Below are 26,905 nucleotides of genomic sequence, written 5' to 3'. Positions count from 1 at the left end.
AAAATGTCTTCTTAAGTCGCTCATCTTTCTTTGACATGATGTGCTTGATATGTCAAGTTTCATTTTGTCAAGGGCACATAACTTGAAATTGTTTAACCTTCGTCTTTCTTGGAACTATAAGAGATGCAGTCATCCCTGCGACACTACCACATGTTTGGACAGTTTTTATTTTACTCCCACTAGTGCTATGTCTGTGAGGACAGGGGATGGGGTTTCAGGATTTGGCTGCCAAGAATGTGTCATAGCCCCCTCCTCCCCCCCCCCCCCATCCACACCTCCTAAAAACACATATACTGTGCTAAAGCTGCTCCAAATTCAAAGGTTTTAGTTTCCATCATATAGACAAAATATAAAACAAATGTAAAAAGTTTCCTCTTTCAGTTATTCTCGGATGCAGAATAATTCATTTTTAACCATTCCCATTATTGTCTTCTTAATTTGTTATTATTGTGCTTATAGTCTTGCTTAATTTTGTGGATAAAAAGAGCTCTCACAAACTAAAATGAAGGTGGACCCACATATGCATGGTGCAAACAAAAAAAATTGTAAAAATTAAAATATTAAATAAACAATGAAAATTGCCATCAAGTTAGAACTAGAAATGCCTTCAGATGCACCTCTGTCCTCAGAGATAAACAAAGACTTTACAATGGGTGTGCCGTCTTACCCCTTCCCCCTCCCCTCAAAACAATTGTCAATTAGATGTGCTAACTGTGCATGGTTCCCACATATAATTTCACAGTGAGAGGTCTTAGAATGTGTGTGTGTGTGTGTGTATGTGTTGGGCTTCACACCTGTATTTAATATAACTGGATCCAGCAAATTTGTCCCGCTGTCAAAGGACATATTCTGTATCATGTTAAAACAAGTTGAATTAAACTTAATTTGAATTGTTTAACAGCAATTCATTTTAGTCTCTGTTTTGTCTAGTAGTGATTTTACTGGCCACTGCTGTTTTGTTACCCAGAGTGTAAGTTTGATTTTCCTATGTTAAGATCTACCTCTTTCTGTTCGTGACCGAAGTTGAACTACCGGCCTCAAGTTAACCCCGCATCCCAAAGATAAAAGTCATATTGATATACCATGCGCCCTAATTAAAATCTGAGAGTAGCATATTAGTGGCCCAGTTTATGTCATGGAGTCATTAATGACTTTTTGAAGTAATGAGTCTCTCGGGGGGGGGGGGGGGGTGCTATCTTGTAGGGAACTAATAATGAGTTTTTCATCTTTCTTTTCCTGGAATGTTTGCTGATAAAATGATAAAAATTTAAATCATTGAAATACCCAAGAGTGAATATTTTGAGTGTTGGTTTTTATGTCTGCAATTTGACTTTGATTTTTTCCTCAGGTTGAATTTCATCCCACCAAAGCAGACAGTTTGGCTACCGGATCTACGGACGGTTTGGTCTGCGTCTTCGATATCGGTAAAAATAACGAACAGGACGCTCTAGTAACCACACTGAATTCGGAATCCACAGTGGTGAGTGAACGTAACAAGTATGCATGTACAAGTCAGCAGGAACTTGATGGCAAAATGGGCTTCTATTAAAACTGCTATTTTTGTGTTGAAAATCCTTAATTTTGGTGGTGCTGTACTCTAACTAAAGGAATGACTGCAAAAACAATGGGTCACTTAAAGACCACAAAATCAGACCAACTCGTTAATCAATTCGGTGATACTTTAGTCTACCTAACTTGGACCAGCAACAATTACAGCAAGAATAAAGTTTCCAGAATTTCATTGCAATAAAGACAAATTTAATAGGGTGGAAGTGTTTTATTGCCATGTACTAGAATTTAGGACTAGTTTACTTGCAACCTTCAAACCTCTTCGCAAGTTGAATATGTTATCGAGAGCCCCGAAGAGCATTACGAAAACTTAGTAATCTTCAAGTAGAAGAGAAAGCAACAATAACTGAAACCTAATTATTTATTTCTGTTTAAATGTTAATTTCCTTTTGTGAAAACCTGTATGATCGCTTTTCTCATTATATCACAAAGTTTTGTTCAACCTCGAGAAGAAACCGACTAAACTAGTTTATTTAGAACCTTAATATTAAGGTAGCACATGTTACAAGCCTGTTCATTCTAAGATGCCGGGGGAAATCAATACCCTAGATAATGTAAGCTTACTGCCCTGGATGTAAAACAAACACACTATTTTCACAGCTGGAAAGTCAATTTCATAGCCTGATTATATAGTATTATGAAGACAGATCAGTGAGGTATGTTATCGTACACTACAAACGTTTTTAATTAGGAGCAGTTTCTTAACTTCCTTCTGTATAAGGAATATAAAGCAATAAGAGCAATGTGCAACTCTCTTAAAACAAATACATCCAGAAATGTGAAATGGAACTAATATGTAAAAGTGCATTATTATGTGTACATGGATAGTGGATGTGATGACTATATCTATGGATAGCAAGTACGTTGATTTTTGAGTAATTTATGATGTCTGCTCCTAATGATATCATTATGTTTCTTTTAATAGAAGTATGACTGCACATAATGAAGTCAAATATGTTTCTATTGAATGAGCTATTATTTCTGCTCCTAATGATATCATTATGTTTCTGTTAATTGATATAGAAGGCTTTATTGTCTGCACTTATATGAAATAAAGTATGTTTCTATTGAATGAACTATTATGTCTGTTCCTGATGATATCAGCAATGTTTCTCGCTGAGGAATCATGATGACTGTTCCTAATGATATTCATTATGTTTCTGTTAATTGAGCTATGATGTCTGTATTGTCTGCACTTAAATAAAATAAAGTATGTCTTCTATTGAATGAACTACTGTGTCTGTTTGAGATGATATCAGCAATGTTTCTTGCTGAGTGAATCATGATGACTGTTCCTAATGATATTCATTATGTTTCTGTTAATTGAGCTATGATGTCTTTATTGTCTGCACTTAAATGTAATAAAGTATGTTTCTATTGAGTGTCCCTTAAACATCTGTATGTAATGATATCAGATAAATTTTATACTATATTAATATATGAATAATAAAAAACTGACTGGAAAATATTAGTCAATGAAAAAGAGCAAAAGAGCAAAAGAGTAATGGATAAGAGCAAAGAATTAATTCCTTTGCTAGTTCCAAGGTTGTTACGTGACGAAATATGATGTCTACACTTTGTGATTTTACATTTGTTTTGCAGAGGGAATTGTGTTTGCATTTTGTGACCATTTTACATTTCTGTGAAGTGAATTATGAGGTCAGCACCTAATGATATCAATATTATATTTTTCATCTCTTGCAGCAAAAGATTGGCTGGTGTGGGGCTAACAGCGAGTACCTCTATTGCCTAACCGATGTATATTCTCTGATAGTTTGGGATGCAGTCGAGGTAAGCGTTTGTTTGCTATGCGACTTCTTCACTTTGTATCAGTTTTAGTTTACAGTTTATGTCACTTCCCTAAGTATGTAAAAAGTGGAATATTTACAACCTTTATCAACCACAGGCATGTCTTTGGCAAGTAAAACCACTCAGGAGGCACTGAGAATAGACCGAACTTAGCAATGTTTTTTTTTAATGGCAGGCAAACCCAAGGATTATGATTAAAATAATGTATAAAGAAGCTTGTGATAGACCACTACCCCCATCCATCCCACCATATCTCCCTAAGAGCTTAGAAAAACCTCATTTCAGTTGGAGTATATCATGGAGTATATCATAGCTTTGATGGTCCTCCATACACAAGACTGAACACTCGAGCAAGGATATATAACCTTTCAGCCATGATTACTTTAAATCTTTTTCCTAATAAAAAGCATCAGATATAACACTTGCTAATTTATGTAAAATATGTCAACAATTTGTATGGATGAAGTCTCTTGTCCTCTAGCTGCACCAGTGCTGCTCCATCCCCAGTCCCTTCCTACCCCATGCCACACCTCCCAGACAGACCTTACCCCCTTCCTACCCCATTCCACACCTCCCAGACAGACCTTACCCCCTTCCTACCCCATTCCACACTTCCCAGACAGACCTTACTTCCTACCTCATTCCACACCTCCCAGACAGACCTTACTTCCTACCTCATTCCACACCTCCCAGACAGACCTTACCCCCTTCCTACCCCATTCCACACCTCCCAGACAGACCTTACCCCCTTCCTACCCATCATCTGTCTTTGTCTGTGTGGGCGCAGCATGTGGATAATGGAAGTTACGTTCCAACATGTTTAGATTAATATAATGTAGTGTTCCTCTTGTATCAGACAGAGAGTCATCTTCTGTCTGTCCTTCTGATTGTTCCAATGTTATCAGTTGTATCGATAGTTTTAATTTTATGTTTCTATTGCAGTCGTCAACTCTCATCAAGTTTACAGATGTCAGAGAATCTTTAAAGGTAGGTAAAATCTGCGTAGCTCTGAAAAGGAGATCGCCGTGGTAACCTCTTTTCATAACTCGCTCTCATAACAGACATGGTTCCCTCATCACCTCGGGCTTTGTAGAGGAGCTAACCAGTCTCACTGTATCCTATCGATTTTATGTAAACATTTAGAATAAATACAGATTGGGAGGGAAATTAATGAAGTTGAGATGTCGCCATGGAAACAAATTAGAATGTATGTCAGATGCTGTGGAAGGTGAAACCTGGCAACCTTGACAGAATTTGTAGTAGGAGATGCATGTATACGTTAAAGCGGCCAGTTGGTTTCGATCATTTTGTTGACGCTGTTTTGATATTAATATATACCGTTACAATCTAGTACACTCGCCAAGTTTCATCTCAAAATAATGCAAAAGAAAGTTTGAAGATTTCCAATCTGCTATCTGCATGTAATTAAACACTGTAATTATGAAAGTTGTCTGGGTGATTAATAAACATTGAGAAGCAAATCATGTTTGTTACTCATTCTCTGATTAAATCTCACTTGATGGAAATTATTTAGAAGAGTTTCTTAGTTTTGATTATTGGCAGCCATATATTCAGTATTGGCTTGGATATGTTTGCCAAAAGTTTTCATAACTGAAGTTTGCAAATTTGTTCTGCAGAAGATTAATTCTATTCAATATGAAATTTTTTTTGTGTATAAGAAACAAAATCTTGAAACTCAAATCAAAACATGAGAAACACATTTGTTCATGAGCAATCACTAACAATGACAAAACAATACTTAGAAGCCTATCATAAATTGATAAGTCAGAGCGTTATTTTCAGCATTACGTTGGTAGGTTAGTTAATATTGTCGACCAAATGTTGAATGTGTCTGTGAAGCTGCGTATTGCATTTTATGAACTTCATCTTCTTTGTTGTCGCTGTTATGTCCGATCATTAAAGGAAAGTCAAGGTCACTGGAAGGAAACATGTAATATTTCACTCTACTTCATCAAAGTTCAACCAAAGTAATGAAAACATTTCATGAAATTTTGGGGGCAAAAATTGTTTTTTGTATATCAATATGAACGGTATTAATAGCGACTCATGGACTAGGTCAGCTGGTTGTAACCTATTTGTTTTGCTTTGTTTCGTTTCAAAAGTACACATGAACATGCTATTATACAGGACACTAGAAAAATATTAAAATGTTAATTGAAGCTAGCGACCTTAAAGGCGAAAGAAAAGAGAAAGAGAAAAAGAGGTATTTCAAAAGCAACTTGCTAGTAAGAAATAATATAAAAAAAACACATGAGATGTACTCAATAAAACTTGTAACTACAGTAGGAATTACAAAGGACTTAATCAGAGTATTTAGCAGTAAGGCAGTGCCTTTAGTATCACGGTAACAATTGCAAGCTCTTACATATAGCCCCCATATACAATGCCCTGAATGAACACAACCTGACTCAAAGCAACTGTCTTGACAGAGTTTTCGATAGTCTTGAAGGACCCATGCTCTTACAACTGACCCCACACTCTGAATGAGCCCTCACAATTCATTTTATCAACTTGCAGTACTCGTCTAGGTCACATGCACAATTACTTCCATGTGATTGGTTGCATTTGTCAAACCACGCAGTTTTATCAGTTAACGACCGCACACTGCAAACTGCCAGTCGGAAATGCATGGTCGTGTTTTTTCGATTGAAGCCAACACGACTGACTAACAACTGGCCTGTTTATGATTTTCCTGTAACGACATTCGAGTTGAGATCATGATCAGTCAGGTAGTGTGCAGGGGGGGTGGGGGGTGTGGAGGGGGGAGGTTAAATGAATGAGATGCTTTATGTCAGTATATGACAACTATTAAGATCACATTCTCAATATTAAATGGACATTTTCATCGCACATCACTTTTAATGGCATAATGGCTTTTAATGGCATATTTGAATATATTGTCTTAATGTCATCAACTCTTAATGGCTGCTTTTTGCAGGAACGATTTCATCCTCAAGTTACGTTTATGACATCAGCCACTTTTTGTGTTATGTGACTGATGTATTAAGCTGCTTATGGAAGTTTGAATTTTTAGTATGATGAGACTTTCTGTGATAATATTAAAGGGCAACTTTATTCAGAATTTAAGTTTTGTTTTGCTTACAGTCCAAGGAAAAGGAAAAAAATTGAGTATTAATAATGTTTCTATAGCTGTTGAGGTTTTTAAGATATTCACCATTAAAATATGCAATATCTCTGTCTGGAATGCTCCTTTAATGCTTTAGACATGATGATGGCTGTTTACTCAGTGCAGGCCTTAATGTGAATGTTAATCAATTGTTATATAAATGCATATAACTCAACCAAAACACATTTCTTTCAACTTCATGTAAACTACAGAGCACCCTTGGATGACATTAAACACCATTTGTCGTTGTCAAATTTTGTATTGCAAAGTATTGTAAAACATGTCAATTGAGGCTATAAAAGTCTTTTGTATTCCTCATTGCATCTTGAGGAACTGAAGACCTTCACCTGATTCTCCAGACATTGAGGAGTGTTTGTGAAGATAAATGTCTCAGTGAGTAAAGTTGAAAAGACCATTGTGACCATTCTTAAACTTTCTAGCATATTTGCTATCAACACTGTTGACCTGTAAATGTGTTGCCAAGCAAATTATCCAAAGGTGTTTTGGTGATATTAATGGCCTGACAAATTTGGTGAATATTTTCCTCTTTTTTTTTTTGGGGGGGGGGGAAGTGTTCAAGATTACTTTAGATCTGTGACCTTCCTTTCCATTAAAGATTGTTTGATTTACTTTCAACATTTTTTCAAAGCTTTAAAATTGTTAATGCTCGACGAGATAATGTCGGTGGTAATAAAAGTCTGATGACTCCTGATTTTCTCCGTTTTTTGCTACTATCTCTTTCAGGAGGACGATTGTAAGATAGATTACCTGGTCGACTGCTTCTATCATTCATCTCTGAAATCTCTTCTCATTCTCGGAGGAACAGAGGCGTAAGTCTTGACAGTCGATTGAATTATTAAACCTGCATGCTTGTAGATTCCTGTTTACGGTGACAAAACAACAGTTAAAGCCAATCTATGAATTATGTTGCGTGTTTGCCACCGAAATACCAGAATAGTACAAACAACATTATGATAGACATCCAAAAATCTATAAAGCATGCATAGGGTGGATAACATCAGAAAACTGTGGAAGAAAGACTCAGTTTAAATTACAACCTATGACTTTAATATCTGTACGTACGTGATGTGAAGATGTGAACTCATTCGAATACATATAATTTGCATATATATTAAACTGATTGTTGCAAAAACAACAGTTGCTTGATGTATTTTGTATAAACTATGACAGTGAGATATGAAATCATTCTTAAATATTGTTTGCTTTCTTTGCGATCTTTCAGAATGAATAAATGATTTTTCCAAATTAGTATGACTGTCTGTACTTCCCCAGATGTCAGGTAGAAAAGCTTTGTGGGTTGATTTTCAAGTTTGATTTGATTGGGTTGATTTTCATCAGTTTGTTAATGCTATTAACATAACAAATGAGAATATAACATATTAGTAAGAAATTTTGGCAGGTTGATATGAACTAGGCGATGAGAAAAAAATTGCAGAATAGGAAGAAATATCAGTTTTGTCATTAAAGAACAGATTTGTATGGAATATTAGAATGGCATGAACTAGCAGGTGAGTTAAACTAGCAGATTAGGAAGAAATTAAAACAGTTTGATATGAATGAACAGATTAGATAGAGATAGATTAGCAGACTGCTTGTATGAAATTATAGATTAGTCAGAAATGACAGGTTGGTGTGATCAGAAAAGAAACAGAAGCTGAGGAAAGAACCTTCAAGTAAATAAACAAATTTTCATTGAAAATAAAAATAAAGTGTAAAAGGAGCAATTGACATAATAATTTGTCAATTTGATATCAAAAGATATGCAGATTAGCACTTAGATATATTTGGTAAAGTTTGCTTATATAAATGCAGAATGTTTGTTTGCAGTCTGATGCTGTCATCGTTATGTCTGTCTTTTCCGGGAATTCGTCAAGAAGCCTAAAACCTGTTTTTTTCTACTTCACACTAACGCTAATTTCAAGCTGTATGACTCTAATTTGTTGAAAGTGGCTCCATCCCATTTTTTCCATCTCTTGCCATAAAGTATTCAAGCGAAATCATGAATTTTATAGTGACATTTTGAGGCCTTCCTTTGTGACAGATTTGTGGTAAAAGGAAAAAGAGTGTTTTCCAATTTGACCATGAATAATGTTCGTGCGTATTGATGGTTTCTGTGATGGAACTGACAGTGTTTGATTTAGAAATGGGCACAATTTGGAGCAGTTGTCATGGTAACTGTCGTTTTCTGCCCTATAGTCCTCCTAGGTTAGTCTTTTTTTGCTTTCATATAGCTGACATATATTACAACAACTCCCTTTTGAAGATAGTTTGAAAAAGTTGTTTTTTTCGTCCAGTGATTTTAAATGTTTGTCAGAGGTAATTTTACAATTTTACTTTGTTTGCAGACATTTACATTTGCAAAGGTTTTATAAGTATAAGAAAATATATATATTTTGGGTTTTTTAGAGCTATTATAAATGAGAAGAAGGAAATCAGTTTTTTTTAATTGAAAATAACTCTTTAGAGTAAACTGACATTTTTCATGAATTTTGAGTCCCTTTGATAAACTTTGACAGCAAGTTTGCTATATAAACACATCAGTACCCCCCCTCCCCCACCCTCCTCCATATCCATATGCTCCAACACCAATCTAATTAATTTGCATGAAATACTCTCCATGCCTCTCTGTTACACAAGCCTTCTTTTCATCAAATCTCTCATATAATTGTTTGGTTAAGGATGATGTTTTAAATGGGGGGGGGGGGTGAGGGACTGTTCTGATATTTTTCACTTTACTCTTGTTAGTAATTTTCTTTGTTTTTAGGAGTCATGGATGGGGGGGGCAGGGGGGCGGGGGAGTTGACCTGAAGCCTCTCTCTGCTGGCAGTGTAAGTTTAAACTTTTTCAATGAATCTCTTCTGATGTTGATATATTGTTGTCGGTTGAATCCTGTTTTAGTATTCAACATTGTCTATTTGCTGGCTACCACAATGAAAGCAGCTTAGGCTCTTTGTGAACGTGAATTATCTACAGCAGCTGCTCTGTGAGGATGAATCAGTATCAAGCACTAGGTGTTATCTAGGCAGACCTGCAGTGCCTGTGTGCCAATGGTATGCAGCACAATATGTTATGTCCTACACAGCCAAGCTGTATGGTGGTTCAACCCCGTCTAGCATCCTTATTGCATTGACTTTGCAATTGACCACATTTTTGATATACAAATCAATAGTCTGGTTATTCAATTTAAGATTAAAAAATGACCAAAGAAGTGCAAAACCTTTCTAAAATGTCTTATTTGCCCATTGTATCCTATTAGTAGTTATAGTTCTTTCAGAAAGGAACAGAATCAGGTGTGACCAACCGGTTGAATGTTCTCCTGGTGAACCAGTCTTGGAAGGTATCTTTGTTGGATCAATCTCGATTTGAGAAACACGTTAAAGGTTCAATCGATGAATCAACACAAAAATTCTACTGAAGAACAGTTAATATTAAAGTTTTTATAATTATTTTCTTAAAATTCTTATTTTTTGTGTTATTATTATTTTCCTTATTTATACAGGGGTGAGCTAAGTCTTCTTTCTGCTGGCAGGGACAGGTTACATGCAATTCACTCTCTCCCTGGTGCACACACTGGCATTGTTAGATGTCTCAACTGGGATAGTAAGGTAAATGTGACTTCTTTTAAACTTTATCACTGAACTATAACATTATTTGTACACTTCATAGTGATAGAGAACTGTTGTCATCAGTAAGTTACAAACATTGATTACAAGTCACCGGTAGCATAACAACTTCGGCAGATTGGAAAAAGCACAAAACATTTGTTTTGGCTAGAACAGGATTCAAACCAATTGACTCAGAATTGCAATTAAGTCCAGTGATCTACCAACTGTGCTATCCAGCCATTCGATGGTGGAGATCCCTATATAGCCATTTCTTGGCTGAGGGTGCCAGTCAGAAGCTGCAGTACCTTGCATACAGTGTAAGCAGGAATCATGACCCAGTTCCATTGGATACAACCCAGACATCGGAAGAGGCAGAGGGACTTTAAGAGAAACTTGGCTGTTTAGCTGTGAATTGCTTCAATCTTTTCCACGGTCTATGATTACTATGTCCTGTTTTCCGTTGTTCATTTACTTTTTTTATGTTTTTTTTATATTTTTTTATATTTTTTTTTAAACTTAAAAAAAAGAAAAATTTTAGCCTCTGATGAAGATCCTGCTTGGATCGAAACGTCAGGCCAACTTACTTTTACACGTTCATTTTACTTATATAAAGCTTTGGTTGATTGGCCTAGATTGATTCCCAAGTAAGCTACATTTAAAGGAGAAGCAAACCCAGCAGTCATCTGCGACTGCTGTATGGAAGAGAGACGCTAACGATGATCAACTTCACTATAAAGTAGCTAATAGTAATTTGATTTTTGTTTTGTGGATATATATTGATGGTGAAACCATTCTTTCATCTACTGGAGCAAGGACTTTGAGCAAGTCTAAAAAATAACATCTCAGCACCAATAGTGCTCACAATATTAAATGTTTTTTCCTTTGTTTGGTTGTTATTCATTTCTCAAGTCCTCATTGCTACTCAAATACAATCAACCTCATCGTAATGGAAACATAAATACGTTGAGAATTTGTACACTTCGATAGGACATTTGCAATCTGTCAGGGGGATAATTGACGACAGTCAATTTATTTTGTCTCGCAACCAGATCAAAGAGACTACATAATTAAGATTGAGAAGTTGTCACTACATACACGTTCCTAAGTGTTAGCTAAATCTTGTGTGTACTTTTGTTAATTTACTGAGAAATATTCATATGAGGCCTTCTAAAACGAAAATTTGTCAGTCATAAAATATCATCATAATACAGAAACTTTGTAAATTGTCCTAGCAAAGGAGTGGAAGCTGGTGACTAATTTTTCTCACGGTGAATTTAATTAGAGGAAGTAGATCTATATTCGTACCTGTGTTCCAGCCTCTTGTTTCATTAATCTTGACTTATTTTCAGCCTCGCTGAAGGGCTTCAGAAACATGTAAGCATCGGATTGGTCAAAGCTTGCGTCAGGTGTGACTATCAAATCTATTTCAATACAGCGAGGGGCACATTTATCTCGTTATGTTACGTTAGTTTACTTCCACCCTCATCTCAATTGTAAGGAAATGTTTGACATTTCATGCGAGAGCGGTAACTCATCCAGGTAATTATGTATAGCAAGTAGAAGTAGTCAGAAAGCCATTAGCAGCAAGGATTTTACAAGATTTATCCTGACAAGAATTGACGCTGTACTCTACGCCCGCCAAGGGTAAAGTGATAACACTTGCTAGGAGTGAAGTAACAAAGATGATGAAGGGACTACAACTTCTGTATAAAACACAGAGCAACTGACATTCTCATCCTATAGATGAATCAATCTTCATCAGCATAATAATAAAACACCATTAAAAGCGTTGTTTGCATTTGGTTGGCCATTGCGCCTAACCAACCGAGAATTATTTAAAATAAGATCGCAATCAAGATCAATCAAGACATGGATTTTATCGGCAAACTGACAGTGTACGTGCCAGTAATCAAAGAATTTGAATCAATCCTCAACAGCTGGTTGTCCACACCCATTATCATATTGGGGGGGGGGGGGCGGGGGATCCAGGGTTTAAACAAGGAGTGGGTGACACTGATATACATTGGAGCTGACTCCAGAATAAAAAAATTAAAATTGAAGATGGAAGATGGGAAATGGTCAATTCTGAGGCATCTTTTAGGCTACGAATCAGCTATTTAATGAAATAGGTCCAAATTCAGGTTTGTGCTAACAACTGCTACTTGGGGGTTGAAAAAAGGTGGTGTGTACACAATATACTCCCCTGCCCCCCCCCCCTCCTGCATTTGCTCCTGGTATTAATGATGAGTAAAAAGTGAATTGAAGTGGTCAGCTTTTACTTTGACCTAAATGATTAATGGATTGCAGTAATAAATCAAACAAAATATCAAAATCAACGTCCAAACCTTATTGATAGGAAAATCCTGAAGCTGATTGCTAACCAACTTGCTGAACATAATTGTCTGCATCTTTAGGTCATATCATTTTGTTAGCCTAAGATATGGACGCTTTAAATTCTGTGATACTTTGTAAATGCATTTGACAACAGTAGAGTGAGTGTTGTGATCAGGGCAATTGAGCTCATTTTTGTTTTCTATACCAAATTTTAATCACATATCCCCTGATAGATGAAAATAATATTTCCACTAAAGAAAACTGCATATTTGGTGAAAAGTACAGCTAGAGAACACTGACAGTTAAGCAAACATTACAATTTGATCAGGCTTTTATGGATAAATCAAGAAGTGGATATTAATCGATCAAAAGATTATAATAGCCAAAGTGAACCCTTAATATGAAGGAATCTGCTTATATGATATCACACACCACCTACAGTGATTGACATCCTGGAGTGAGATCAGGTTTAGCCAGTCAAGATAGGTTACATGCAATCAACCAAATCTCATGTTGTTGACAGTAGTTGTGCTGTTGGGGAGGTTATTAACAAACTGAATATCTTGTGAATGGCAGAGTTTCTAGCGATATTGTGATGAATACTGGTGCCCCCACAAGGTTGTGTTTTATCACCCGTTCTTTTCACCCTCTATACCTCTGACTGTCGCAGCACACAACCCAACACGCATATTGTTAAATTTGCTGACGACACATGCATTTTAGGTCTTATTGAGAAGAATGGTGACGAAACCGGGTATAGGCATGAAATATCCACCTTTACGAATTGGTGTGACGAAAACAGATTACAACTGAATGTGTCTAAAACAAAGGAGCTTGTTGTTGATTTCCGGCGTAGGGGGCACCAACTAGAGAGAATTGAAATAAGGAATGAGCCAGTAGAACAAGTCCATTCTTATAAGTATCTGGGAGTTTCCATTACTGATAAATTGGAGTGGGGTGAACATGTAAATACTGTTCTGGCCAAAACTAATCAACGTATGTTCTTTCTACGGAAGCTCAATTTATTCAGACTAGACGCCTCTCTCATTTCTTTGTTCTACAATGCGGCCATCGAGACCATTATTACATTCTGCTTGGCTGCATGGGGTGGCAATACGACTGCTAGAGACATGGCTAAGATTAATACACTTGTTAGAAAAGCGAGGCGAGTTTGCCGGTCTGATGATCTCAGATCAGTAGATGAGCTGCTTGTCAGGGTAACTAAAAGAAATATTATGTCAATTACGTCGTCGGAACATCGTCTAGGAAATCAGGTTGAGTATAGCAGTCGAACTGGCAGGCCATTTGTCATCAGATGCCGGACAGAAAGATACAGACGTTGGTTCTTGCCAAGGGCCATTCTTAGTCTTGCCAATGAGTTTTGTAGGAAATAGGGTTTTTTTTTCTTTTCAGAAACGCCAGTACATGGATTTTTATTGTCTTAAGAAATGTATATATTATAAATGTTATGTTTTGATGTATTTATGACTGTTTAATGTATGTTATACTGAGATGGAGTGAACTCCAATTCCTTTTATGGCCAATAAAGATTCTTATATCTTATATCTAATAAGTTTCAAGCATTTTTTATATTTTAACCTAAAAAAAGAAACATAATTTGATGTATGATGGTGTGTTGTTTAGTGCACTTTCTCTTGTAGTAATATCGCTGTAAAATATCAATCGCGCTCCCTAAAATAAATAATGTTCTGTCCGTTAGACCATGGTTCGGTAATCTTCTGACTTTATCTATTCAACGGATGAATTTAATTTCTTCATGTAAATTTTTTAAGATAAAGCTCTATTACCATATGTCTTAACATATAGCTCGGCATGTGATGGCAATTTTCTCTTAGTCATCTTTCAAGATGTGCCTTATAAATTATACAGCATGTATTGTCTACTTTTTTGTTTTTACTGATAGCAGCATTACAGTTTTATGATCTTGTTTAGACGAACTTGTAATTAAGCATAATTTTTTTCCTTACAAGAAGCACACTGGAGAGTTTCTCTATTCTTAACAAAATGTACCGATTATAGGCCTTGTTTTTTTTTTTTGTCGTTTTCTTTTGCGGTATGTTACAATTTACTTTCTCCGAGGATCTTGTTTCTAGGCCAGGGAATGCTGTCCGCTTGTCTTCTGGGTCTTGTAAAGTAAGAACACCATCCCTCGCTGAGATAATTTGTCGCCTGCTCAGACAAGCGCTCTAATTTAAACTGGTTATGCATGCGGCGACATTAAAATAATGACAGTGTGGAGATCCTCCCATTAGGCAGAACTAGTACATTCGATAGAATGATCATGAGAAAGATTAGGCTGAAGGCTAGAGCAAGAAAAGAAGGAATCTGGGTTATCGTGGAATAGTTTAGGGATATTATTCGAGCTGTCAAGTTTGTAGACATCACCGGTCTATCGGTATTGATCGGAACTTTCCAAAGCTACAGACTAGTGTCTTTCTTATATCCAAGGACATTATCCCAAGTTGTAAAGAATGTAGCTGTCTAAATTCTTTATATATAATGTTGAAATCAGTGGAAACGAGGTGAGGATTGGTTTCTACATAAATGTATAAATTTATATATATTTTTTAAACATATATATATATATAATTGAAAACGTAATGAGTTGGAAAATTTAGAACAGTGAAGATACTTCCAGCCTCCGCCGGGATTCGAACGCGGGCCTCCCGCTTTATATTCCGACGCCCTAACCTCTAGGCTATGGACGCTGATTATATGTCCAGAGGTTCGAAACAGGTAAGGAAGGTCGCAATTCCACTGTAGGCGTTTGTCACCTGTATATGGAACAATACTAGTTCTGTTTTTGGTGACATATTTGCCTTACTCTAGAGATCAAGCATGATAACATATGTATATATATATATATATATATATATATATATATATATATGTATATATATATATATATATATATATATGTATATATATATATATATATATATATATATATATATATATATACATAAATATATATATTTATATATATATATATATATACCCGGGTTCGAATCCCAGTGGAGGCTGGAAGTTTTTCACTGCCCTTGAATTTCCAACTCATTACGACGATTTCAATTATATATATATATTCATTTGCCTTTGTCATTTACCTCCATTTCATTAACAAAGTCTGTTCGAAGTATCTCTTTTGAGATCCGGCTTTAGGAATCACAAATGATTTCGAGTTGGTTAGCATATATATATTCATATTGGTACAATTGGTGGAAACGTGGCCATCAATTAAGACAGATATTGTACTTCAGGGAGCAGCCACGACTGAACAGTTGCAGGGAAAAGTCGAATGGATGGCTAGTACTTTAAATAGATGACAATCCAGTAACGGCTGTAGCCGAATTCAGACTCGTTTTGACAAATTTGTGAGACTTTTTTCAGAGCAGTTCTGTCCTACATTGTTGACAAAAAAGAAAATTTGAAGGTCAACATACTGTAGGCAGTCTTTGCATTTGGATAAAAATTATGTTACATCTTTTCTAACGTATTCCTCTTCCTTTGATTTGACAGAATGAAGTTCTGGTAACAGGTGGAGAAGATTCCATCCTCTCAGTTTGGAGGAAAAGTGCTCTTGATAACCCCATCCTGATGAGTGAAGAAGAGCTGGAAGGATTGAGTATAGGGAAAGACTCTTCATCTCATAAAGCCACCAATCCAACACAGGCTGCTATGGTAACTACCTGTTGCTATGGTTTCAACTGATACTAAATACTTTACTCTTTATATTGTACTTCAAGATGTTGTATCTGGATTTGTCTGTGCATTTTGGTCCATCCTGCGGACCCCCTCTCCCCCTCCCACATCCCCCCCACTTATACCAAAGAAAAAACAGGAAGAGCTTGATACATAATTCTGCTGGGGTGGGGGGCTGCCTAGGCTCTTGACGCCCCTGTTTATTCCCCTTGATGTGATTCTTAAAGCTGAAGGAAACCCTAAATACTGTTTTTTTTTAAAAAACACAAGTATTTCGCACTAGAAACAGCAACAATGTTCCAGATAAATAAAAGCAAAAAGAGTGAAAAGTTCACCCAACATTTGTTTGACACATGTCAGAACTGGTGTACCGACAATGTTTACTAGAGTTGTCATCAATTTTGTAATATTCTTTTTTCATCAGGACTCCCCAAAGATGTTGAAACCGAGGGTCACCAGATCCAAATTTCAGCGAGGCAGGAAACCGTACGGAAGAGGAGGTGGTCGCGGTCAGTTTAGGAGATGAGAATGCCAGTCTATCTGCCGGCCAAGATCTGATGTATAAGCTCTTCTACCGAAAAAGCAATCGGCAGTGACTCAAACACTTCTCAAAGCTACTTCTTATGAATCATAAAAACAAGTTCATTTCTGTTCTCAAGTACTATGTTTCCTTTTTGCAAATATGAAAGACGTTAATGAAACGCTGAGAAGGAACTTGTGGCTGTTTTTCAGGCAGAAGCACATTGTGGGCTATGTACTAACTTGATGCTGTACAACTTTGATATGTGTACCATTCAATTGCAAATAATCACTGCTCACAAGCTCTGGCCGTTTACGAACTGAAATTCACGTAGCGGTTTGTACAGATGCCTCTCCGGTTCGGACATGAATGGTGGCATTATGGGAAGCATGTGATTGTCATCGGTATTAAAGTGAAAAGTTTACTGGATATCTCTTGGCTTTAAGAAGATACTTTCTAACGGATTGGTAGTTACTTTCATATTATTCATGGGTTCATTTACAAGCATATCAAAGAGTGGTGTATGGGAAAATGATAATAATAATGATAATGATAACAGTGATTTAAAACACGCTCATATCTACCTGGAAGGGTGATCAAGGCGCTGGAAAGAACAAGAAAAAAGAAAGCCAAAAAGAATGAATAAAATGATCACTCTGATCAGGAATTAAGTCTCACTGCAGGTTTGTTTTGTTAATGATAAACTTGTGAGTTCTTGAAGGAAATATGAGTGTATGGACGAGGGATGTTAATTAATGTAGGTACTATGAGGGGGGAGGGGGAGGGGTTTTGGGAGGGAAAACTGTGTGTCATGGGAGAGAGATATGTTTACACTGCAAAGTATAGTAGTTTACATAATGCACAAGGCTGTTATGGTTAGCTGTATATCAAATTTGGTAGGGGGAAGGGGCTGGTAGGGGGGAAGGATGGAGAAGGGGAGGTTGAATGAGAGGATGAAGCAAGTGTTAACTTTCTTATGCCAGATTCTAAGTCTATGCACCCTTAGCTTAGGCAATGAGGCAGACTTAAACTATGCAAGTGTCTTTCTGTTTTGCAAGTAGAGCGGAACGTTTCAATCCATCGTCACATGAATCGTAAAGGTGAGATTTGTATTTCATTTAAATAGGCTTCATTCTAATATGTATTTGAGTGTGGTTTATGCTCGTTTACATGACAATGAAACTAAGATTAGTTAGAGTTCACTAGCAAGAACGGTTTGTAATACATCTCAGCATGAATTCTCTTTAAACAATTTCAGTTGAGGTTCTGTACCTCTCCCAAATTATCCCCAATCTTGAAGAATATTTAAAGTAACAGTAAAAGATCAAATGCCAGAAAGGAGACAGTTTGAGACAGTAAGACATGAATTACCCCCCCCCCTTCCCCTCCCGTTCCCCCACTCCTCCTTGGAAATGGCAACAATTTATTTGGGCAATACTATGGCTTTAATGTTACTTTAAATCCAAAGAAAAACACTTGCATATATGATTTTTCAACATGTTGTTGTTTTACTCATTACTTTGGGGTATTTTTTTGGGGGGGGGGGTGATATCGGGGGTATTTTCAAATGTTGCTGTTAACAAATTAAAGTCAATGGTTTACCTGAATACTCAGAAACATTTTTATGAACAACACTGTCTACTATCAAACCAAGCAGACAAGTATGAACAGAACAAGAGACAGAGACATGACACATTGGACAAATTAGCTTCAGTTTGTTTCTTATTTTGTCAATTCCCCCCTCCCTTTCTTTTTTGTGCTATATTCTTTGTAGTTGGTGGATTTGTTATCATTGTAAGCATTTCTGACTTATGACATAAAGATAATGATTGGGTTTGTTTCTTTGAAAAGCAATTAGAAAAAGATTGCTGATCATTGATATTCTCAAACAATTATTGTCAAAGCATCGTTAAGATTGTCCACGAAACAAGTGAAAAAGATGTTTGTAGACTCTTTTTTATATAAGGAGGACTTGTTTGGGTAAGGTAAGAAATTAATTGAATAATTTAAGCAATAAGCAGAAAATTGTGCTTTCATTTCTAAGGTAAAATGGAAGAGAATTGTGAAAAAGTGAAAAAGTTAAATTTACAAAGAAAAAGTAGAAATCTCATTAAAGTATCCCACCTAGTGAGTGCCTGTGTTTATAATGACTATCAGTGTGGTTTGGAAATGGTTAAAATGTTGAAATTTTTTGTTTGTTTTGTGGTCGGGCAAAAGGTAGGAGTGGTGGGGGTGGGGTCGAAGATGAAAATGCAACAGTCTGTGTCAGGGAATCTAGTTGCAAAGGTTGCTGTGTATGTCAATTAACTAATGTCTTCAGAGTAACCAGATGAAAGCAATAGGAAGAAAATAGGCCAAACAAAAAAAATATCCAGGCCGTGTTCTTTTGTGAGAGTTCATTCAGGTTCACAGCTATGATACAATTTGCCATCAGTGTTGGCTCCAACCACAGAGTATTGGCCTAATACTTCATATTGGTTCCATATTGACTATTTGGTCCATTCCTAGTATTGGCTTCATTATTAGTATGCTAACATTGATGAAAGTATTTAACAGTATTTTCCCAAGACTTTCCTGAGAAAGAAAAAAACTGGTTGAATTTTTACCATGGGTGATCATTATTTGATAATCTAGTATATTTGGGGACAATTTTGGTGACCTTTGAACTATTTGCTATTGTGTTAATTGGCAAGAACTTCATTAATGTATGAGGATAATAATGGATATTATAAATGAAATATGGTTTTAAATTTATTCATTGACAATTCTTGCAGCTAAGTATTTGTGACAATTTCTTATTATATATCTCAATAGCATTCCAAGTATCATATTCATGGTATGACAAGTTGAAGTGAAGGTGGTGGTCATATTTGGTGGAACTGGTCAAGGGTCGGTCAGTATTTTTAATCAGGTAATGTCACTTGACTTCACCACATTATTTGTTGATATCACACGGTGGCTAAAGAAAATTCAATGCACCAGAATGTTCAATTATCTGCAGGCCACTGAAACTGAACTTGAAACTATGAAGGTAGTAAAGAAACTTCGAAGGGCCTGGCCTGTAGTCAGGTTGAAGGATGGGGGGGGGGGGCTTTGTCCATCCTCCATGGAGGCTACTGGTTCACCCTCCCCACACATCTGAGACACCATCTTGTGTATAAATACTTCACAAGTTACAGGACAAGAGTATTGTGCCCCTCTTAAAATTGTTAGTGCCCCCCTTGAGTTGGTGGTGCCCTCCCTTACAATGTTGGTGCCCCTCCTTAAATTGTTAGTGCCCCTCCAACTCAGAAGTCCTGGCAACTGGCCTAGGTTTGCCAGTGAAAGACAAAGAAGGTACATGCAATTTGCAGGGCACCAAGTTTTCTCTGTGAGATTTAATGGCCAGTTACTTGCTTGCCAAAAGTACCGTTATGAATACCGCTTCGTTGATCTCTTAGTTAGAAATAGAATTACCCAAATATGAATTTGAATATAACGTGACCTAAAAGTCAGAGTGACCAAAAAAGCTACAATATGCAGTTTCCAAGACAAATTTCTACACCTGTCTCAACAAGAAGGGTTATATATCACCATTTATAGAGAGATGCAATTTGGAGTGACAGACCGATTAGAAAACTACAGAGTTCTTAAAAACTTAACATGAAATCTTCAAAGGGAGAGGCTGCTTTGAGGGAACATGGATCTTTCTTGAAGTTTATTCAACTGGCCCATTTTGTTGGCTGCTGGAGTTGCCTTTGATTGCTAAAGAAAAGCCTCACTAACAATAGGACATTCTCCTTAGAAGCTGTGTATTTAGGCTCACCACTGTTTTCTGTTTCGTGGGGCAAAGGCTTTGTAACAAAAGCTTTTGTGCAAAGTCAGTTATCTGTAACAGTCGGGCGCACTTTGAGTCATTCTGTCTCTACCAAATTAAATCAAGAATCTGTAACAAATAGATAAAGCCTGGCAAAGAACAAGAAGAAGAAGACAAAGTGAACGAATACTTGGAAAATAATGTTTACTTAAATTGTTGGCTCATTTAATCAATTTTCTTACATAATTACCAACATCAATACCTCTTGAAATTGTTGTTTTAATATCTTTGTGCCGGGCAATATTCCTTTCTAACTTTATGCTGATATTTACATCATTATTTTGAAAATTTGTTTACATAATCAATATTTTGGAATTGAGGATGAATACTATCGTTTACAGGTTCAACCAGGATCAAACATCCTAATCCCTTCCCTGACATTTAAATGTTTGATGCGGTCACAAAATTAGTAAGGCTACTGCTGTCAAATGTTTTAAAGGGGCACCTTTTATACAATTATTACAGGATTATAATGAAGATGCTCTTAAGCACATCCTGTGAAGTAAATGGAGCTCATTATGTGAACGTTGCTCCGATTCAAGAACATTTATCTACCAATTTATAGATTTAAGCATGAAAAAATAAGTAATTTTCATATTTCATTAGAAGGGTTTGTGATTAATTCCAACCATGGACAGTAGTTGAGACATAAAGGAAATGTGTATTAAAGAGTGACAATATAATACAATGCAGCATTGGGAGTTAAGTAAAATAATTATTATTGTTGTCATTACTTTATATTTTATGATTTTCAATATTTTCATCTATCAAAGACTACTTTCATGTATCATTCCGTTTGCCGTCTGATACATAAAGAGTTTTGAATTCATTTATAACTGAGTGCATGCATGCTGATAACCGGAGTACTGTTTACTTTTTTTTTTTGCAAGTGAGGTATTGAACAAGAGAGTAACTGCATAAATGTGTATTTATGTGCTTACTTAGTTTTGTCCAACTCATGTAGAATTTGATAACTAAACATTCCAGTCAGGCAACATAAACGCTCTTGTCAATTGTATATTATAATAGTTTTGAATACATAATGCTAATACTATTATATGCTCTGTTTTTTTTTTCAGTTTGTGTAGATTTAATCATATTTCCTTCTTTTCATTTTTTTTTTCTTTTTTGTTCATCTTTTTCTTGTACATTTTCTTATTATTTCTCTTTCTCGTTTTCTCTAAAAGTTGACACTCATCAATTGCAAAGCCTTTCATTTAGACACTTGATGAAAATAACCCCTTTCTTACCCCCCCCCCCCCCTATAATACATCTGATATGAAATTGTTGTGGAGTATAGGCATGGTACGACTCATTTTAATACATAAAGCTCCCTTGGTGACCACAGTCATGCATTGAGATTATTTGACTACCACTGTCAATCAGGCTTGGGATCCAAAAAGGTGTGATGAAAACTTTTCCTAATTCAATTTAAAGACATCATTACTAGAAATATTAAGATCAACTTTTGGTTATTCTTATGTAACTCCTCAAAGCTTTACATAGATTTTAAAATAGTTCATACAATAATTTTAAAGTACAGCTCATATCTTGTTATTATAACCATGTTGTCAATTTTAATTCCTGGTCACCGTTGGGACTAAGAATTTTGTGGCACTGTACAACCAAATTTCTTCCAATAGCGACCAATAAATGCGCTGGCATGGCATAAGATACTTATTAATATTGTCTAGCTTTAACCCCAACCAAATGGTCTTAGAATAACTTTTTGAATCTTTGATTCTCCAGAAAATGACATTTGGAAACATTTAGCTATTTGTAGCTGACTTGGGGCAAATTCTGACGACCTATCATTCAACATTTGCCTGTGTAGAGAATGCAAAAGAAACCCGAATTTTTAACGAGAGGGTTATGTATATATATTTGAACTTATCAACTATATGGTATCAACATGAAACATAATGATCTTTGGTTCTCCAAAACTTGCTAATCCCTCAACAGGGTTCGATGATTCAGAAAGCATATACTTGAAATTATTTTGAAAACCTTCTTTTCAACTCCTTAAAAGTTCTTCATTTAGCCTATTTCTTGTCTTTCCTGTATTTTAACTTCCAAATTGCAAAGAGTGGTTTTGGGGTCATTGGAAGATATTTAACTTCCCAATTTTATACAACCTCAACAGTGTGTGAACTAAAAAATCACCTTCAATGAACCTTCTTCATTGTCCTGGACTCCGGGCCTAGTTTGTGCTCACAATATGTCTCGTAGTATCATGGTGATTTTGAGTTTACACAATTGTGTACCTATACACAATTAATCACAGTTGTGAATAACACAGTTGCAGAAACTACACGGCCCTGATAGCTTCAAACAAGTATAATAATGTTCTCGTTTCTCTCCCGCCCCCCCCCCCCTTTAAATTTAACAAAATGAGCATGTTGTGAGCGAAAGTCTTTGAATCAGTCTATTGATGTACCAGCATATTTCAATCGCTTTTGAATAAGGAAGTAAACATTTTGTTCATTAAATAGGGCTTTGGCAAATTCCTGCAACTGACTCCGACCGAGGAAACCCATTCAGTTTCACGAAGTACAATGTTTCCCTGCGGAGACTTCAAAGGTTTCTTTAGGTTAGAAGTAGGGAAAATAGAGGCAGGAAACCTAACAAAATGTATGCTCTTGTATTCAGCCTTTAATCTCGGAGACTTGCAGTAATTTGATTACTAAGGAGTAGAGAACATTTGATCATATTGTGTGGTCGTCTCTGTCAATACGCATTGTTGTTGCCGCGTACAGTAAAGTGAATCGTTGCTCCAATATTGAACAATGTTTTTAAACTTAGAACAAGTTACTGCTACTCGAGTCGCTTCTGGGCCGATAACCGCAAAAAAAATTGTGGAAAAAAAAACAGAACATAAATCAGGCGTTCGTTTCACTTGATAGTGGCTATACGAGTGGACCGTTGGGTTAATGGGGTAGGCTATATGTAATCTGCAGCACTCTCAATATTTGTGGTAGGTCGGTTCCCGAATCATGAGCTGGATGCAAATATGAATCATTGATCCATCCAAACACACTATTATAGGCCTATTTGTATAATGCATCCAGGATTTTAAGCCTCAAAAGGTGCATTCTGAGGAATATTTAGGCTATAATGTAGGTCAAGTAAACACACAAGCCATTGCACTAATAATACTTTGTGCAACTATTTTGCGAGGTTGAAATGGGCGGGAGCTGAGGTGGATCTACATCTCCACATCCCCTACATCCGCGCCTGTATTAATCCTCCCAAATGAATGGATGTACGCATGTGTCGGGAGCCTGATCGGGCCTACAGGGATATCATTTTGTCACCGGGTATTTTTTATGCACTCTTCATTTTCTGCCAAATATTATGGTATGAGAATACACTTTTATTTATCCTATGTTTTTTCGGGCCTCGAGGCTGCAGCCTCCCCGTGACCCCTGTCTTCGAGCCTGCGTGCATGTGGGTGGACGTGGGGTATGGGTTACTGGATGGAAAGATTGTGGAGGAGACGGGGTGTGAGGGAGGGTTTTCCCTTTTTGGTCTTGTCATTTCAGTTCCAAGATCAATTCCAGCCCACCTTGATTCTTAAACGTTGTGAACCTATATTAGCTGACATTTCGAAATTTCGACTTTTCGATAATTTTTTTTTAAAGGTGATTTATATAATTTAATCATTAACCTAAGTAAATTGGGCGCACTCATTCAACCGGGTAGTGCCATAGGGCATCGGAACAAGGTGCGCATACACCGCGGCGGAGGAAATTAGCATCTTTCGTGGGCCAAGAGGAAACTGGCGACTGGCGAACCGATTCCGAGACGGTCGGTCATCGCATGCGTACATCATGTGACGTACTCACGTGATATCCCCTAGTGATATCCCCTGTGTGTATATATTTGAATTACATTGTTAGCAATTACAAAAGGTCGAAACCTTTTCGAAGATTTGATTTTCCTTTTTGAAAAAGAAAAAAAAGCGTGCTTTCGTTACAACAAAAAAGTGGAGAACAAACAGGGTTTTTAGATGGTTTGTCTTCGCAAGCAATTTACTAGCGTAACAGCGATAATCCCATGCTTACGTAGACAGTTCCCCTGGGCATTAACACAATCTGTACTATTTATCAGTTGATTGCGCTTTTATCCTCTCCACCATGCAGTGACTCGATCGGCTCTCCCAAGTCATTGCATATATATATATACTCATTCGATGTTATACCTTAGAAAGGATGTCCCGTTTACTTCGGGTTGTGGTTTGTTAACCCTTCAGTGAACATCAAGACAATAAGACGAAGCTGTTTCAAGTGACTTTCATAGTTTTCGCTCCCCACCCACCCCCACCCCCGTACACCTTTTTTTTGGCATCGAAAATCAAGTTTGAAGCCGCTGAGAGTTAGGTAGGCTACGTTTTTAAGAAATTGTGATTTGTACAAATTATCAATTTTGGCCCTACAACGAAGGTGCTAAAAGCTAGCAATTGCAAAGCAAAGATATGTGTTTTTCTCCGCTTAGAACTCAATAATGGGCTAAAACTACACTGACCACTTTAATAGGAAGAGCCAATGTTGTCATGGTCTTCACGAAAATTTGAAGTCTTGCGTTTCACTGAAAGCCTTGACTTAATTTGTGGTGAAATAGCGAAATTGAATTCTTGACACAGATTATTTGACCATTCTGTCTTTTTACCTTGATAAAATCCATTTGTTATCATGCCCTGTTTTTCAGTTTAGTTATCTTCGATCATCTTTGAATTATTTAAAGTTGAAAAGTTGTTTCTGTATTGAACCGAGTGACATCAGGATTTTTCTTTTGTAACCGCTGAGATTAATACTGGTTCGAATCTCGGTTCTAACCAGGGACGTAGCCAGGGGGGGGAGCAGGGGGAGCGACCGGTCCCCCCTTTCAGTGTCGATTTTTTTTTAAACTGTCGTTTTTTAGCATGGTATTTTGTCAGTGCTCTTTTGATCTTGAATACTCGTCAGCTCCGTTAACTCGATTGTAACCGTAGTAACATTCACGCCTACTGATTCAACTACTTACTTAGTTTGGCAGATGCAATTAGCTAAATTTTAGGCCACTGCATATCTGGCAATATTACAAAATATGAAAGTTTATATTGTCCATCAGTTAAGTTCGTCAAATGTATTAAAGTCCAGACATTGGACAATAAACAAGAATCATCCTACTGGAAAAAAAATTGTAAAAGAGCACTATGTTTGTCTTTCTGATATATTATGTAAAAGAACATGTAACAGAATTCAAACAGGAAACAAAATCTGCTGATTATGATATCATATGATCAGGGGCGTAGCCAGTATGTAGCACTGTAGGCCCGGGCCTACATTTTTTTGGCCAAGTTATATTTTTTTTAAAACACCCATAATTCAAATCGATAAGCTTGCTGGACGAGTTTAAGAGTCTATAGACAGGAAAAACTATTGAAATGAACGTAGCAAGAATATGGCTAAATTAGGTGACCTATTCTTCTGTCATCTAGGCTGTCATTTCTATCGCGTGCCGTTTCATTCAACACTCTACCCGCCGAAAAGATTGTTTTTTAACATGTAGTTAAGAACCCGTTTACGCAGATAATATTTCAGTTGAGAAAACAGTTGAGAAATTTGCATCAGATTGCAATCGTTGGATACCTCTTGCCTTCTCTTATTAGGCTAACTTAAACATTTAATAGCTACAGTTGTATCAAAGACAATTACTGGCTATAGTTATATCAAAGACATTTCAGGCCTAAGTTGTATCTATAAGTATCAGAAGTTGAAACGTAAGACTACTCTGTACATGTACCTTGCTAATTTTAAATACATTATGTAGTATTGAATTACGTACTATTTTAACTCATTTGTTTTTGGGGTTTAAAAGTGATATTGAATGAGGTGTCTCAAGATAGCAAGAGGCCAGGGAACAAGAATGAACACTCGGGAAGGGCCGTTTCCGGCCATCTGGGGGGTTTGTAAATCCAAAAATTTTCTTGTAGCTCCGCGCCAACCGATGGTGGCGCTCCGCTCAGATAGTCGTGCCTACAACTTTGAAAATCCACATCAATCGCAAAAAGTGCTCCCCCCCCCTTTCAAATTCCTGGCTACGTCGCTGGTTCTAACCAAACATATCTTTGCTCTTTGTCAGTATGTATATACACTTCCACACAGGTTTTCATTTACCTAATGTATTGGGATTATTTGAAACCATCTCATAGCTGGGATCTGGGTCAGAAAGCGGCACAAACAAGTTCGCCCTTTCAAATATGACTAACTTTGAGAGCGCCATCACCTCACAGTTCCTGCTCCTTCATCCATAGCGCCCATCTCCTCCCTTCACCAAAA

At 36.7% G+C, this 26,905-nt stretch overlaps 1 protein-coding gene across 3 annotated transcripts in view; it reads left to right on the top strand.

The window, feature by feature from the left end:
• The window catches only part of LOC139963696 (WD repeat-containing protein 89-like), a 104,975-nt gene extending 84,278 nt beyond the window's left edge, over positions 1-20,697 (top strand). For all 3 annotated transcript variants that reach the window (XM_071964749.1, XM_071964769.1, XM_071964759.1), the window contains 7 exons: positions 1,349-1,480; positions 3,274-3,360; positions 4,321-4,365; positions 7,271-7,356; positions 10,047-10,152; positions 16,027-16,188; positions 16,634-20,697. In XM_071964749.1, coding sequence (XP_071820850.1) covers positions 1,349-1,480; positions 3,274-3,360; positions 4,321-4,365; positions 7,271-7,356; positions 10,047-10,152; positions 16,027-16,188; positions 16,634-16,735 — 720 coding nt within the window. In that variant the 3' untranslated portion in view covers positions 16,736-20,697. The remainder of the gene's footprint in view (positions 1-1,348; positions 1,481-3,273; positions 3,361-4,320; positions 4,366-7,270; positions 7,357-10,046; positions 10,153-16,026; positions 16,189-16,633) is intronic.
• The last annotated feature ends 6,208 nt before the right edge of the window (positions 20,698-26,905 follow it).

Source organism: Apostichopus japonicus, chromosome 3 (genome assembly GCF_037975245.1).
Source record: "Apostichopus japonicus isolate 1M-3 chromosome 3, ASM3797524v1, whole genome shotgun sequence".
Lineage (NCBI taxonomy): Eukaryota > Metazoa > Echinodermata > Holothuroidea > Aspidochirotida > Stichopodidae > Apostichopus > Apostichopus japonicus.
The sequence above is the reverse complement of the archived record's forward strand: the minus strand, read 5'-3'. Positions and strand labels throughout refer to the sequence as shown.